This window comes from Zonotrichia albicollis, chromosome 9 (assembly GCF_047830755.1).
Source record: "Zonotrichia albicollis isolate bZonAlb1 chromosome 9, bZonAlb1.hap1, whole genome shotgun sequence".
Lineage (NCBI taxonomy): Eukaryota > Metazoa > Chordata > Aves > Passeriformes > Passerellidae > Zonotrichia > Zonotrichia albicollis.
This window is the reverse complement of record NC_133827.1, coordinates 17,727,971-17,744,003: the sequence shown is the minus strand read 5'-3', so window position 1 is coordinate 17,744,003 and position 16,033 is coordinate 17,727,971. Positions and strand designations below refer to the sequence as shown.

At 49.8% G+C, this 16,033-nt stretch overlaps 1 protein-coding gene across 1 annotated transcript in view; it reads left to right on the top strand.

Annotated features, from left to right (window-relative positions):
* ARHGEF4 (Rho guanine nucleotide exchange factor 4) overlaps positions 1-16,033 on the top strand; it is a 112,453-nt gene that overhangs the window by 83,243 nt on the left and 13,177 nt on the right. The window contains 1 exon segment of the mRNA XM_014269814.3: positions 13,379-13,558. Within this exon segment, the coding sequence (XP_014125289.3) occupies positions 13,379-13,558 (180 nt within the window).

The following is a 16,033-nucleotide window of genomic DNA, read 5'->3' as shown; positions in this document are numbered from 1 at the left end:
CCCAGGAAGCTGCTGCTTCCTGAACATCTCCTTTACCTGGCACAGGACACTTTCAATAGGAAAAGGTGTTTTTGGGTTTTTTCTAGGGTGTACATAACTTGAAGTACCTTCTGCAGGGACTACAAAACAAATGGCTCATTTTTTTATTTACAGATACTAGCCAAAAACAAAGGCTTAGGCAGCCTCCTTTGCCTGACAGTGAGACATTATCAAGGTCTTGTTTTGTTTTTCTCCTCTGTCTCTTATTCAGATTTTCCTCTGCCCCATTTTCAAACAATAGGACAAACAGCAGTTCTTAGTTCTGTGCAGAAAGGATCTACCCAGTGTGTGTACCATGGCACAGAGATCACCTGGCAGATGGGTGGTGGTGGCAGTGGTGGAAGTTACAAGTTTTATGTCACCAAAACCCTGCAGGGTTTCTCTCTCAGGAAAAAGTGAAGAAGGAAAGTGGATACTGAACTGTGCACGGTTCTTTGAGGCAGGGAGAAGATCTCAGAGCCACATCATGGAAACTGATAACAATCTGTGCTGGCCCAGCCCTCCTGCCAGCACCTGCCAGTGCTGTACAGACTTTGGCACAGTTGAATGCAAGGGAGATGTTTTCACAGGAGACAGGAGCAATAAAAATGATTTCAGCATGTTTTTTGGGGTGTGTTCCATTGCAATGAACTCATGCACACACATGAGAAGGAAAGCCATGAACTGTGTTTGGGGCTTGATGCTGATGCTTGGATGATTCAGAAGGGTTTGTTAGCAATGCAATTTGTATCTACTTTTAAATGTTTTCTTTAACCTTATTTGTAAAACAAATTTAGATTCATTTGCCTTCAAGCTACAAGTGATTCCATAACTTGCTGTATCTTTTGGGGGAAGATCATCAGCAGGCAGAGAGCCTGTGGCCTGCTTGGCTCCTTTTCCTTTCTTCTGCAAGGAGCCAGGGTGCAGCATTTATCCTCAATAAATCTGTGTGGCAGAATAGCTACAGCTGAACTGGTTTGGATACATTATCCTGAGGGATCTGGAGAGTATATTCCTCATTTGTGCAAAGAAATGATGATGAAAGAGAAAACAAAAGAGGAGGTAGATAGGAAAAATCCAGAATTAAGTAATGAGAGAAGTGGTGGAAGCAGGAGCTGTCCTGCAGATAGGGAAAAGGAGAGGAAATATCCCAGGGGAATGTGCTGGTGGGAGTGCACAGAGGAAGGGTAGTCCTGCAGCAAGGGGAGAATGGGGAAAGCATAAATGACAGAGAAATATGTTAAATATGTAGCATTAAATACAATTTCTGATTAAAATAATTTTTACTTGGGTGTCTGAGAAATGGCAGCATAAAAAGGATGCAACAGCAATCACTCTTAAATGTGTGAACAACCAAACAGAAACATTCTGGGCCATTTCCATTCCCAGGATGCACAGTTAAAATCAGAGCATCAGAAAATGCAAAAAATTGTGGTAACCAGCTTTGCTTCATCCTCTGCAGTGAGTGCAGACTTCAAAACTTGGTGAGGTCAAGTGGGGAGTCAGGCAGTCTGACACAATTTTCATCTACAGCCAAACCAGAACTACAAACTCTGTAGCTGTGTGAGCCCTAGGTCAGAGTCTTGTTCCAACCTGAGAGTTCAACCCCAGGCCTTGCACCTCTGCAGTCTTTGAAAACAAGGAAAGCAGGAGAAGGGTCCATGGATAGTTTCCAGGTGCTCTTCTGGCAGCATCTGGGCTGCCTGGGGTACCTGGGTGGGTACCTGGGGTGAGGAGTGAGGGGTGGGAGGGGAGTGCCTGAGCCAAAAGTTAGACATCTTAAACCACTTTTAAGCCTCAGAGTATTTCAAGCTCCTTAAGCCACTTTAAGGCTTTAGATGGGTTTAAAATGCTTAAAACACTGTAGGGCCTTAGATGAGTTTAAGCTGTTTAAGCTGATTTAGGGCTTTGCAATGACTTAAGTTTTGTGCCTTTAAGGAGGTTTTGAGGTCCTTTGAGCTCTTAATTGCAAAGAGGTTTCTGGCCATTTTGAGTGAGGATGTGGCACGTGCCTGCTCCTGTGAGCTGTGCTCAGGGACTCCTCCTATCCCTGGACAGCCAGGTTCCCCTGGCTACACCTTCACCATCCTTTCTGGAGGAGAGAACAGCACGCCAGGAGTCACATCCCTGTGTAGGTTGGATGGTGCTCCAGGTGTGTGTCCCTGCTGAGGGTTGCTGGTGAGTGTGTGGGATCTGCTCCATTGAATGTGTGAAATGCCGAGGAGTCCCGGCCAGGAGAGGAGCAGCCCTGCCCCAGGGGACATCCTAATGTCCCTGTAATTACAGTGCTGGCAGCTGCTGGTTTTCCACCTGAGTGCCAGTGTTGCTGCTCCTCATGGCATGGAGCTGTGCCTGCCAGCTTGGCAGTGCCAGGGCTCGCTGCTTTAAGAACAGTTTGTGTCCGTGGGTAATACAGACAATCAGCATTTCCTTCCTTCTGTGCTTTTCCCTCATGCCCTGATGCTCTGTGAGATAAATGTTGCCACCCTAATGCCCAGGTGAGTGGTGCCAGTGACACCTTTAGCTGTGACTTGGGCATGGCCTGGCTCTTTGCCTTGTGTGCCCTCCCAGGTGTGTTTCAGGCCCTTGCTGGGCTGTATCCAGACAGGATGTGTTTAAATGTCCTTGAAGGACTTACATTTACTTAATCTTTTATAAAATCACCTTTTAAAGTCACAGCCTTGGGCTGTGGTGCTGCCTGTGGCACAGCTTAATTATGCACCACAGGGAAAAGGTCCTGCTTTTGTCCCCAGCTTCTTGCCTGGTGCTTTCACTGGGCACCCAGCAGCCTGGATTAGAAATGACCTTTTTGTGAGCCCTCAGCTCATGGCCACCCTCCATCCCCCTGTCTCTGTTACAGCTTCAAGGTCTGTTTAGCTTGTGCTGGCCTAGAAACTCTTCCCACGTTTGATTCCTGCTGCTCTTTGTGCCTTGCCTGCTTCTCCTCTCTCTTTCTGAGTCATTCCCGATATTTGGGCTTCTGACCCTGATGGAGAGGGCTGATGTTTTCCTAAATGGGTCTGCAAGGACCTTCTTGAGGAGCAGCTCATTTAGTCAGCCACTTGTGTTAGATACTGTTTGTGTTACATTTGGATTTCTGTTGCCATTTTGTCACCCTGTCACTCAGCATTGTACCTACTTGTTTAGAAAGAGTGAAAATACATTTCACTTATACCAGAAAATAAATGTGTTATACAGAGAATTTTCAACAAATGTCCTCTGGAAAATTGTTTGACAGGTTAAAATGGAAGCTGCTTTTCAGCTTTACTGACTGTACATGTTACCAGCTACTGCAGTGTGCAGCTATAAAATGTGACACACACAGAGCCTGCTGCAGAGTTACCTAAAGCCTTGAGAAGGGCTTTGCTCCTGGTTTTTCCTTATGCCAAAACTTATGGATCTTAGTTGCCCAAATTAGCAGGCTCCTTGACAGACAGGCCAGGGGAGAGTGATGGGTGCAATCCTGGGGGCAGTGCCAGGGTCAGGGTGATTTAGGTGTGTGGCATTCACATTCTCTGAAAAATCCCTTTGCCCAGGATTGTTCTCCTGGGAAGCTGGGAAGCCTCAGAGAAAAGGAAAACAATTCTGATCTCATTTGCTTCTCCTGTGTTGTGCTCATGTGGAATGTGTTTGGAGATTGTTTACCCACAGGTGATTGTTCCATTGCATTCTGCTGGGAGTTGTTTTCACTCTTTGGCCAATCAGGGCCAAGCTGTGTCAGGGCTCTGGAAAGAGTCAGGAGTTTTCATTATTATCTTTTTAGCATTCTGTAAGTATCCTTCCTGTATTCTTTAGTATAGTTTAGTATTTTTTAATATAATATAGTATAATAAAGTAATAAATTAGCCTTCTGAGAACATGGAATCAGAATCATCATTCCTGCCTTCATTGGGGCATTCCCTGCAAATACAATATAGGTGTCCTCCTCAGCTGCAGGTGACTGTCCCCTCTCCTTCATAAGCACTTTTCTGAGTTATTTCAGCCAAAAGCAAAATGGTGGAAAGCAGTTTTCAAGTTGTTTTGTTTTGCATTGTAATAATCAGCTGCCCCATTATAGGTGAGGAACTGGGAGGTTCTTGCATCACTCTGGGGTTTGAGGGATCCCCTTTAATGGCAGCCAGGGGATGGGCACCCCTGGCAGAGCTTTCTCAGGCCAAACTCTTCACTCCCAGGGTCACTCAGCACCAAGCACAGCTCTGCCCCCTGCAGCACTGCAGATTTCACAGCCTCTCCCTGCCTGCTGCAGGGAGACCCTCCTCCCCCTCCCATCTGTTTAAATCACTTCTGAGGGGAATCAGGACTCAGATGATAGCAATAAAAGGGAATAATGTAATTAATGCCAGTCATAATGGTTTTGTGGAAAATAGTTCTTACCAAATAAATGTGATGACAAATGTTGAATGTTTGGTAAATGGAGGCAGCTGTACTAGATGTCACATGAGGAGTTTAACTACAGGCACTGATTAAAAAAGCAGCACTGTGCAATATCAGTGTAGCACGCTTAGCTGGATTAAGATCTTTGTTGACTGACATTTTACATTTGTTAAGGAGAATCAGTGTCAAATTAAAATATTTTGAATGGAGATCTGCAGTGCTTGGTAAATGCCTGAGAGTCCTCCACTACCCTTAATCGGTCTCTAAAATCTCTGCTGAGAAATATGCAGCTTCCAGTGCAGGCAAAGGGCAGCAAATGCCAAGGGCATGGCTTGGCAGGGGCACAGCGTGTGGGCTGTGAATGGAGCAGTGACATGAGCCCTGCCCATGAGGGGACACGGGTACAGAGGGCTCCTGGTGCCCTGTGTCACTGCCCATTGACAGCCCTGCCATGAGGGGACACGGGCACAGAGGGCTCCTGGTGCCCTGTGTCACTGCCCATTGACAGCCCTGCCATGAGGGGACACGGGCACAGAGGGCTCCTGGTGCCCTGGCACATGGGCAGAGGAGCAGCAGGCAGCACTGGAGTGTTTGCACAGCCGGGTTGGGGTTCTGTACCCTGCAGGCAGCAGCAGCAAGTCCAGCCGAGCAGGGACAGCCCAAATTCCTGCAGGGAGCCCCGGGGCTGGGTTAGCTCACCAGAGGGGTGAGCCCTTCCCTGGGGTGCCTGTCTCCCTACCAGGGGATGCTCTGAGGGCCAATCCAGATAACTCACACAGACTCAGTGCCTGCTGCTCACATGAAAGGCGCTCTGTGAGATAAATTTCATCTCTGTTGCTCATCATTGGACAGTGAAGCTGGAAGTTTTGAGAGGAAGCAAGAACAAGCTGTCAGGACAGCAGTGTGCCCTGGTGGCCAAGAAGGCCAATGGCAGCCTGGCCTGGATCAGGAATGGTGTGGGCAGCAGGAGCAGGGAGGGCATTGTGCCTGCACTGGGCACTGTGAGGGCACACCCTGAGTGCTGTGTCCGGCTCTGGCCCCTCAGCTTGGGAAAGGCCTTGGGGCACTGAGCACATCCAGAGGGGCTGGGGACACAAACCCTGAGAGGAACCCCTGGGGGAGCTGGGGGTGCTCAGCCTGCAGAAAAGGAGACTCAGGGCTGCCCCCATCGCTCTGCACAGCTCCTGAAAGGGGCCTGTGCTCACCTGGGGCTGGGCTCTGTCTGCAGCAGCACTGACACAGCCAGAGCACACAGCCTCAAGCTGTGCCAAGGGAAATGCAGGCTGGATATTTGGAAAAAGCTTTCACAGAAAGAGTGATAAAGTTCTGGAATGTTCTGCCCAGGGAGGTGGTGCAGTCCCCATCCCTGGGTGTGTTTAACAAAGCCTGGATGTGGCACTGGGTGCCAGGGGTGAGTTGAGCTGTTGGGGCTGGGTTGGACTCCATGATCTTGAAGGTCTCTTCCAACCGAGTCATTCTGTGAATTCTGTGGCAATTTCAAAACTATCCCATGGGTTCAGTTCAAGGCAGAGGCCAGCTTTGCCTTCTGCTCATATTCAGAGAAAATAAGTATTTGTGTGAATGTAGCACAATGTGGGGCATTTGTGTAAGTAATTTTTTTCTCCCACTCCTCTGCTGCACCTTGCATGTGAGAGGCAGGGGAGAAGCTCTGGAAGCAAAGTGGCTGCTGTAGGAACTGGAGCTGTGGGAGGGCTTTGCCTCTGGGGTCAGGGCTGCTGCAGGGCTGAGGTGTTGGGTGTGCTGGAGCAGTTCAGCTTCAGTCTGTTCCACACGAGTTCAGGGGGTCAGGCAATGAGCACAGGCTTCATGGCAACCATTTCAGCTCACCAGGAAGGGCTGGGTTTAGGTGCTCTCTGTGGAACATGTATGTTTTAGGGTCACAGAGCTGAAAATAAATTCCATTCTATTGGTACCTTCCCCCTGATCTTCCCTTTTCCCAGTTCTTTTGATGCTCCTGGGTTTATTTTTTGGCTCTGCATGATCCAGTGTATTTGGCATTGTCAAGAGAAAGCTATTCAAATTTTATTCAAATAGAAACAAGTAGCTCAAAGATAAATATTTCCTGAATGCATCTTCATCCCTCCTTCTGTAAATTGCTGAGATCTTTTATCTCTGCTAGCTCTGCCTGGAGATCCTGTGCAAACAAGACCAGGACATACAAGGTAATTATGTCAAGGTGTCCAGCCTGAGACAGACAGGGGCAAGGAGCTGCAATGCCAACAAGCCCTGGCATGGGCCTTGGCATGCCAGGTCTGTTTGCCCACACAGAATGGGCTCAATCTGGGGCAGCTCTGTGCACCAGCCCTGGCTGTGCCTCCTCCTTGGCAGCCTCTGTGCAGACACTGCTTGGAGGAGCCATCCATCAACCCTCCCCTCCATCTGTGCCACGGGAGGAGCTGCCCTGGTGCCTCAGGGTTGCAGCTTTTATATTTTCAGATCCTGTAGTGCATCAGTGCATCACTCCAAACTCCACACAGAGTGTGAGTTACTGTCTTCACATTTTGTCAGACAAAACAATCCCTCTGGGCCTGGGAACCAAGGATACCCCACAGCCTCAGGCCCAGAAAGTACAAAAAAGTGAATTGGGAGGGAACAAACTGGGGGTAAATTACTTCTTTATCTGAGGCTGTAATTGCAGAATGATATGTAAATGGACCAAACTTAAGTTGTCTGAAAAACTAGTGCCCATTGTCCAGCTTGGGTGTGGCCCCTGGGAGGCTGTGGCTGCCCAAGGTGAACCTGTTTGAGGCCTTTAATAAATCCCCACTTTATTCTCTGGATCTTGTCCAGCCTCTGCTCTAGGTGGCCACGCCAAGGCCTCAGCTCCAGTGCCTTCCCCAGTGCCTTCCCCCTGCAGCAGGCAGGGCTGGAGCAGGGGCTGGGACACACCAAGGCCAGGGCAGTGACAGAGCTGCCCTCAGCTTTCAGATTCAAACATCTGGGCTAGTGCTGCCTTTGGGTTGCAAATGCTGCTGTCTACAAAGTTAGATGTTTTATAAACAAAGAAAAAAGTTGATTTCTGATTGTTTTCCCCATGCCAGCTGCAGGAGCAGCTGTGGGGTGGCTGGTTTGCATTCTCTCACTTTTCCCTCCTCTACACTTGTTTGGGCCTCTTCAAGAGCATGTACTGAGTTGTCCTTGACATTACAAAGCCAGCACATAAATGTTGTTTCACATGGAAATTATTAGTTGTTTTCCAAACGTTGCTTTAATTGCAAAGATCAAAGGTTGGTGAGCTGAGCCCTCTGAGGTGAGGAGGTGCCTGGCAGGGTGAGCATCCCCTTCCCTCCAGCCCCTCCCTCTGCAGAGCTGAGGTGGTGCCACCTCAAACACATTGTGCCAAAACCCTTTTAGCTGCTGCTGTGCTTTATCCTTCCTGGGGTGGGAGAGTCCTAAGGGAATAAATCACACAGGACTCCATTTTCTCCATGGTGGGAAAAGGCCATTCTTTATTCACATAACTCCTTTTATTCAGTATTACAGACCTCATGTGGGACTCAGTTGGTCAGGAGCTTTCTTGCCAATTACTTTTTTGGTCAGTAACAAATTGTTGTTCTGTACTGATTGGTCACTCAGACTCTGTATACATGCAGGCAAGTTGTTTGTAAAAGACAGTTTTCATTTTTCTGTCTGGTGATGCAAAAACAGTTTATACAGGTACAAGTTGGGTTTTTTTACCCAGAAATAGATTGTTATGTTAATGAACTGCTCACACCAGGATTGCTTTCACATGGCAACTTGCAAATGCTGGCTTTGACAAGGCCAGGCAGTGATTCCAGGAGAGCAGGCCTGGTTTTATGAAGCCTCTCTCAATGATTTCTCTCCCTTGCTGCAGAGTCCTGCCCCTGTTTCCCTGTGGCACCTTGCCCTGGGGAGGATGGGGCAGTGCTGTGCCCCCAGCTGGGGCAGCTCTCCTTGCTGCAGTGCCCTGGGGCACCCTGGCTGCTCCTGTGCCATGGAAATGCACAGGAAATCCTGGCCCTGAGCTGCTCTAGGAGAGGGGCTCTTGGCCTGGGTGTGCTGGGTGTTTCTGCTGGACTGGACACAGTGGGAAATAGCAGAGAAAGGCACAGCCTGAGCTGGGGCACAGAGGAGCAGAGCCCTGATCCCAGTTCCCTGCTCCCTGCTCCCTGCTCCCTGCTCCCTGTTCCCTGTTCCCTGCTCAGCTCCCTGATCCCTGCTCAGCTCCCTGCTCCCTGATTCCTGCTCCTGCTCCCTGATCCCTGATCCCCGATCCCTGCTCAGCTCCCTGCTCCCTTCTCCCTGATCCCTGCTCCCTGCTCAGCTCCCTGCTCCCTGATCCCAGCTCCCTGCTCCCTGATTCCTGCTCCCTGCTCTCTGATCTCTGATCCCTGTTCTCTGATCCCTGCTCCCTGCTCCCTGCTCAGCTCCCTGCTCCCCGATCCCTGATCCCTGATCCCTGCTCAGCTCCCTGCTCAGCTCCCTGCTCAGCTCCCTGCTCCCTGATCCCAGCTCCCTGCTCCCTGATTCCTGCTCCCTGCTCCCTGCTCTCTGATCTCTGATCCCTGTTCTCTGATCCCTGCTCCCTGCTCAGCTCCCTGCTCCCTGATCCCTGATCCCTGATCCCTGCTCAGCTCCCTGCTCAGCTCCCTGCTCAGCTCCCTGCTCCCCGATCCCTGATCCCTGATCCCTGCTCAGCTCCCTGCTCAGCTCCCTGCTCCCCGATCCCTGCTCCCTGCTCAGCTCCCAGGCTGCCCTGCCCACCCTGGGGTGCCACCAGCACAGGAGGAGCTGGGCAGGGAGGGGGCCCTGGCAGCCTGAGCACATGAAGGTGTGTGCAGTGCTGCTCTATTACATTAATTGAGATCATCCCATGAACACTGAAATGTTTGTTTGCTCTTTATTTCATGCTTTATAGATCATTCCTCCCCAGAAACATGGTGTTGGCTGTCAGTTAAACAAATCCTGGCCTGTTGTTCAGGTGTAATTTATTTACTCCTTTGCCTGAGAACTGGCAGTGCCAGGCTGGTGATCCCACAGTTGTGACTTCCTGTATTTTCTAAGTCATATCCACAGTATGGCTGTTGTTGAATAGAGAAAATGCAAGGTATTAATATTAATGGATGGATTAAAACACCAGCTGAGGATTCCCTACCCAGCCCTGTGGATTTCAGTGCCTGAGCAGAACCATGTGGCTCTGTGAGCTGGGTGTGTCAGCCCTCTGTGCTGTGAATGCTGGCTCAGCCTTGGCCTCTTTTCTTCTCATCACATTACCAAGGTGTGACAGTCCCAGGACGAGGGAAGAGATGAGAATCTTGACTCCGTGTTTCAGAAGGCTGATTTATTATTTTATTATATATATTATATCAAAGAAATTTATATACTAAAACTCTACTAAAAGAATAGAAGAAAGGATTCAATTAGAACGCTAGCAAGGAATAGAAAGGAATGAAATGATAATAAAATCTTGTGACTGACCAGAGAGTCCAAGCAGTTGACTGTGATTGGCCATTAATTAGAAACAACCACATGAGACCAATCCCAGATGCACCTGTTGCATTCCACAGCAGCAGATAACCATTGTTTACATTTTGTTCCTGAGGCCTCCCAGCTTCTCAGGAGGAAAAATCCTAAGGAAAGGATTTTCCATAAAATGTGTCTGTGACAGCTCCCTGCAGCAGGAGGAGCTGCTTGTGGGGCTCAGCTTGTGCTGTGCAGTCACTCCCTGCAGTCCCAGAGCAAATGGATTGCCCAAAGCAGCAGCAGAGCCCTTTGTGAGAGTGGCTACACTGCTCTCACCCAGGGCCCAGCTGCTCTTCTGGGGCTGAAATCTGAGAGCCAAGTCTGGAAAAACACACTTTTACATCCACTCTCTTCCCTACTCTAGTTGTCACTGCTTTATGTTAAAGAGCTAAAACATCTTAATTACTGAGGGTGCACTCAATCCCCTCATGGATAAATATATCATGGATAAATATATTTAGAGAATCACAGAGTATCCTGCCCGTGTCCCCTCATGGGCAGGGCTGTCAATGGGTGGTGTCACAGGGCACCAGAGTGGCAAGGGACACACAAGGATCATCAGAGTCCAACTCCTGGCCCTGAACAGACACCCCAGGAATTCCCCCCTGTGTCTGACAGTGTTGTCCAAATGTTCCTGGAGCTCTGGCAGCCTTGGGCTGTGACCCTGGGGATGCTGTTCAGTGCCCCACACCCTCTAGGGAAAGAACCTTTCCTGATATATCCAGCCCAAACCTGCCCTGCCGTGGCCCCAGGCCATTCCTGTGGGTCCTGTCACTGGCACCAGAGAGCAGAGGGGGGGACACAGCCCTGCCATCACCATCATCAAAACACTCCCTCACATGCAGGGCTCCCCCACTGCCTCTCCTTCCATGGCTGCTCCTTCTGGAGGGTTTATGGCCACCCTGCAGCGCTCCAGTGGTGAGAATCATCCCACTGTGGTGGCAGCTGTATCCCAGCTTTCCTTCCACACCATAGCCCTGGGCTCCTCCTGTTTGTTTCCCATCCTGTGTGCATTAGTGTGGATGCACTCACTTGGGCTGATCCCACCACCTTTTGGGGGAGGAGAGGCTCTAATTTCTACATGACCAATCTGAGGCACTTCGGTTGTTTTTAATCCATCAATAACCCTTTTGGTTTTGCTGCCACATGGATCCATCCCCTATTTTCACAATTACAGCATCAGTGCATCCCACCTAGCTCTGGCTACACTGGCTGTGTAGATAAGTGGGAACTCTCACCCTCTCCTTCCCCATCACACTGTTATTTCTGTCAGAATGGAAACACTGCATTAAGCTGTTTCTGGTTCAGTGAGGGGCCATTAGCTATCCAAAGGCAGAATGCATTTCAATTTGCTTTCAAATGCCTCGTTAACCCTCTTCTGATTTACTCAGCTGATGATTGTGCTGAGTTCTTTCCCAACAGTGCATCTCCCCTTTGTGAGAGGCAGCAGCAGTGACCCAGAGCAGGGGAGAGCTCTGGGTGACTGAGCAGGGCCAAGGGCCAAGGGTGGCCATGCCCTGTGTTCTGTGGTGTCACTGTCACACCGACCAGGGACACTGGCTTTCCTGCAGCTTCTCTCTTTCTCCTGTGTGCCTCCCATACTGTCCTCCTGTTGTCTTCCCATAATTCATCATTGCACCATTTTCCTGGAGAAAAACAGACCTTCACTGCCACTCCACAATGGCCAAGTCCTTTTTGGCAGAACTCCAGTATGCACTCCATCCTCTTGGGAAAATCCTTGGTGTTCAGGCAGTCCCAGGCACACTCAGGCCCTGGGAGCTCTGTGAGTGTGCAGTGGAGTTGTGGAAATCCAAGGGACACTGTCCTGATAAACCAGTGGCATCAGGCACTGCTGCTGTGGTGGCCAGCAGGGGACAGAGACCCCCCTGGAGCACCCCCAGGTGTTACCTGGCCACAGCTGGGGTGGGGATGGTCAGCAGTGCCTCCAGGCATCACTGAGCTCAGAGCCCCCTTGCAGCTTCCAGACACATGGCTTTGGTTTGGGTTTGAGTTTTTAATTGTTGGGGGTCCTGTTTTTCCTACAGTGGGGCCTCTATGGGCCATGCAGTAAATAACTGTTGTTCCTCAGTATAATTGCTTCAAACTCTCCAGGAGTCTTATTTTGAGCATCTTAAGTGCAACCTTTAACCACCTTACAGGCTTCAGGCTCCCCATTCCAGAGTAGCTCCGAGGCCTCTGAATGCTTTTTCACAGAATCACAGGATGACCAGGTTGGGAGAGCCCTTCAAGATCATCAAATCCAGCCCAGGCCCAACAGCTCAACTAAAGCCTGGCACCCAGTGCCACATCCAGGCTTTGTTAAACACACCCAGGGATAGGGACTCCACCACCTCCCTGTTTTTGCTGTCTCTAAATATTGATGCTCAAGGTTTTATTTGAAGGCTTTCCAAAGCAGAGCTGCCCTGGCAGCGCCAGAGCATCCTCCACAAACAAGGAACCACTGAGGCTTTGTCATGGTTTGATGCTGGTGCAATGCCAGTGCCCCCATGTATAAAATATATTCTCCCCAGTGTCTGCTGTGAGATGTGACCAGAAATAGAGCAAGGCTCCAACTTAGGAATAAAAGAAAGAACTTTATTAACTTACAATATGAAAAAAGGGAACACACAGAACTCAGAATGAAAACCTTCCAAAAACATTCCTCCTCCTCCCCCCCAATTTCCACCACCACATGAAACAGAACCTTGGATTCTCAATCCAGTTACCCCCTCCCTCAGATAATCAACTCTCATTCATCACCACCCTTCAGATAATCAACTCTCAGTTCATCAAGGAGAGAGGAGTCCCTCTTGCAACATAGGCTTCCCCAGGAAATACAGTTGAAAACCTCTTTCACTGATGGGAAACAGCCTTGTTTGCTGGCTGAGGCAAAGCCAGCAGGATGGAATACCAGAATTTATGTTTTTATGGTGGTAAACATAGTGTGTGCCAGTGATTCTGAATAAATGCTGTTGATAATATCAGTTCAGTCCTTAAGAATAGTATTGATTTGATACAGAAAATGAGTTTGGGCTAAAACTAGGGATTTTTTCCCTGCCACACCTTCTTATTATTTAAGCATCTTATAAAATTTCCTTGAGACTTAATTTTTTAAATAATTCTTCTGTACTTAATTGACGCGTCTTGATTCAAGTGGATCATCTTGATTCTCTATTACTGTAAGGATCAGTAGCAGACTTTGGGGCACAAGATGCAATGGGCCATTATCAGTTCTGTATAAAGAACTGATTTTTCTTTCTTTTTAAAAGAAAATGAAACTTCTGTGTATGCAGGTTCACACTCTGGCACAATAATTCTGAAAGGAGAAAAATGCAAGTGAGGGCAAAGCAGCTGCCAGCCTTGCAGCCACTCCTCATTGCTCATGGGGCACAAAGGTACCAGGGCTGTGCCAGGGCTGCAGCCAGGCTGGCACGGGGTGCTGCTGCCCTGAGGGACTGACCCTGTGTCTCTGTGCCCGCAGCTGATCAGCGATGGCAGCGTGGTGTACGCCGAGGCGCTCTGGGACCACGTCACCATGGATGACCAGGAGCTGGGATTCAAGGCTGGAGATGTCATCGAAGTGATGGATGCCACCAACAAGGAGTGGTGGTGGGGCAGGATTCTGGACAGTGAAGGCTGGTTCCCAGCCAGCTTTGTTCGGGTAAGATCTTCATCTTTCTCTGTGCCCTCTCCATGAGCAGCACGTGTTTGTCCTTCTCCAGGTTTAATGTTCTGTGGTGACTCCAGAGGATTTTCACTGCTAGGGATGGTTCAGCATGTCTTGTTTGTATTCCTCTACAAGGGGCTACAGTACAGGGTGCCCTCCTGGGCTGATCCCACCACCTTTTGGGGGAGGAGAGGCTCTAATTTCTACATGACCATTCTGAGGCACTTCTGTTGTTTTTAATCCATCAATAACCCTTTTGGTTTTGCTGCCACATGGATCCATCCCCTGCTTTCACAGAGATACACACAGCTTCACTGCACTGCATCCCACCAGTGGGGAGAAGTCCCTGTACATGAGTAAATCAGGGTAAAAGGTTCAGCTCCAGACTGGAGCAGAGCTGAGCTGAGCTGTGCCAGCTGGGCAGCTGCCCTGTTTGCTGGTTAGCCTGCTCCTGCTTACCCATCTGTACCCTGGCTGATTTGTGCCCAAGCACATGGCATCCACTTCCAGCAGCAAGCAGTGCTCTCCTGGAGGAATCCCTGATGCAGATCCCTGGATTCTTCACTCCAGTGCCCACTTAGACAATGGAGATGAGCGTGGCACCAAAGGCACCTCTCTGCAGCTGCTGCGGGGGCCAGTGCAGTGCCACGGCCAAAGGATGCACCCACCTCACTCACATGCACCTCCTCAGGCTGCTGGGCTGTTTTTAGTGCCAGCCAGGCACTAAGAAGTGGAGGAGAAAAACCCAAGAAATGTCTGGGCAGTGATCCGGGGCAATGTGAGACAAGGCTGTCCCCTGGTGCCAGCTTCAAAGCCCACACAGAGGAGCTGTGCAGAGCAGCCAGCACCCTGCAGAGCTTCATCTCCAGCAGAGCTTTCTGAAGCACATCAGGGCAAGCAGGGGAAGCAGGAGTGCGGGAGGGGGTGACTGCTGTGCTCCTGTCCCGCTGGGAGGAGAAAGGCTTTTTCCCTTTCTCCTGTCGCTGTGGGTGCCTGACAGCCTTGCCCAGCTCGGGACAGGCTCCTCAGCCTGCAAAGGCACTGAGGTGCCCGAGGGCAGAGATTCTCAGCCCTTTAGCTCTTTATCCAGGTCACTTCAGATCACAAGTGACCCGACACCAGGTGGAGCATGAAAGGAGGTGACGCGAGGTCATCCGGTGTCTGTAGCAAACGTCCTTGCGGAAGGGGGGCGGTTTTGAAATGCTTTGTTCCAGGTTGCTGGGGATAGTCTCGGCTGCATAATTAACACAAACAGTGGAATGTTTTGCAAATAAGATTACCAAGACCTCAGCACTGCTTTTTCTTGCAATGAAAACACAGAATTTTTTTCTTTCATGTTATTGCTAAATTGAATTGTCCTGGCTGGCAAAAACTTGTCAGAGTAAAGCAGACTAGCACTAGGCATTAGGGATGCAGTCAGAAATTCTTTTAACAGAGGAATCACAACACTTATTCAAGCATCCAGCTGAAGATTTCCTGCTAATTACCCCTGGCTCAGGCTCACTGTAGGGAGGGCTGGTGTGTCTGGAGGCTCGGCTCAGACTGCAGGACTCTGTCACTCCACATCTGAGTTTCAGGCCGAGCTCTGAGTTTAAGGGCTGCCGATGTCCTGCTCACAGAAAAGGAGAACCAGGGCTTCAGCAGTGAGTGAATTAACTTCAGCTGTGAGTAAATGTACTCTGTGCCTGTGCTGGCAAGGGAGGGTATGCACTGTGTTTTATATGTAGGTGTATTTGTATCAAGTGGTAAGTCATAGAGCCTAAAGAAACGACATTAAAAGTTTAAAGTAGTTATGTGTCACTGTACTGAAAATTCCTGTAATTATGTGTGGTTTACCTTCCTAACTTTAACTCCTTCTCTGTGCTGGGATGGATCCTTTGGGTCACGAGCAGAGTATTCCCAGGGCACTCAGCAGTGCCAGAAAAGGAAGCCCAGAGTGGAATGCTGCAGTCTGTGTCCCTTAGCTCGGGGCTGTGGCAGTGTCCCTTAGCTCGGGGCTGTGGCGGTGTCCCTTAGCTCAGGACTGTGGCGGTGTCCCTTTAGCTCGGGGCTGTGGCAGTGGCCCTCAGCTCGGGGCTGTGGCGGTGTCCCTTAGCTCGGGGCTGTGCAGAGCAGAGAGCGCTGCCCTCCAGCCGCCGTGTCCCTGCTCCCGGGCTGTGCTGCCCTCTGATGGGGCACCGAGGGTCCCACACCGCCCTGCCGGGCTCTGCCCTTCTCCCCCACCTCGGTGCCCACGGGCAGCTGATCTGCTTCTGCTTTAGCAATGAACTCTCTTTAAATAATCCCGGGAAGCAGACACCGAGGGGCCATCTGTTAGCGACAGTGTGAGAACAATAAAGTAGATAAAACACCAACCGTTTACTGATTCTCCCCTCCCTCCCAAAGTGTTCCTTCAAATATTTAAGAAAATTTCAATTGAGAAACCATTTCTGTCCTGATTTTATATGCATTATTCCTGAAGGGCTCCAT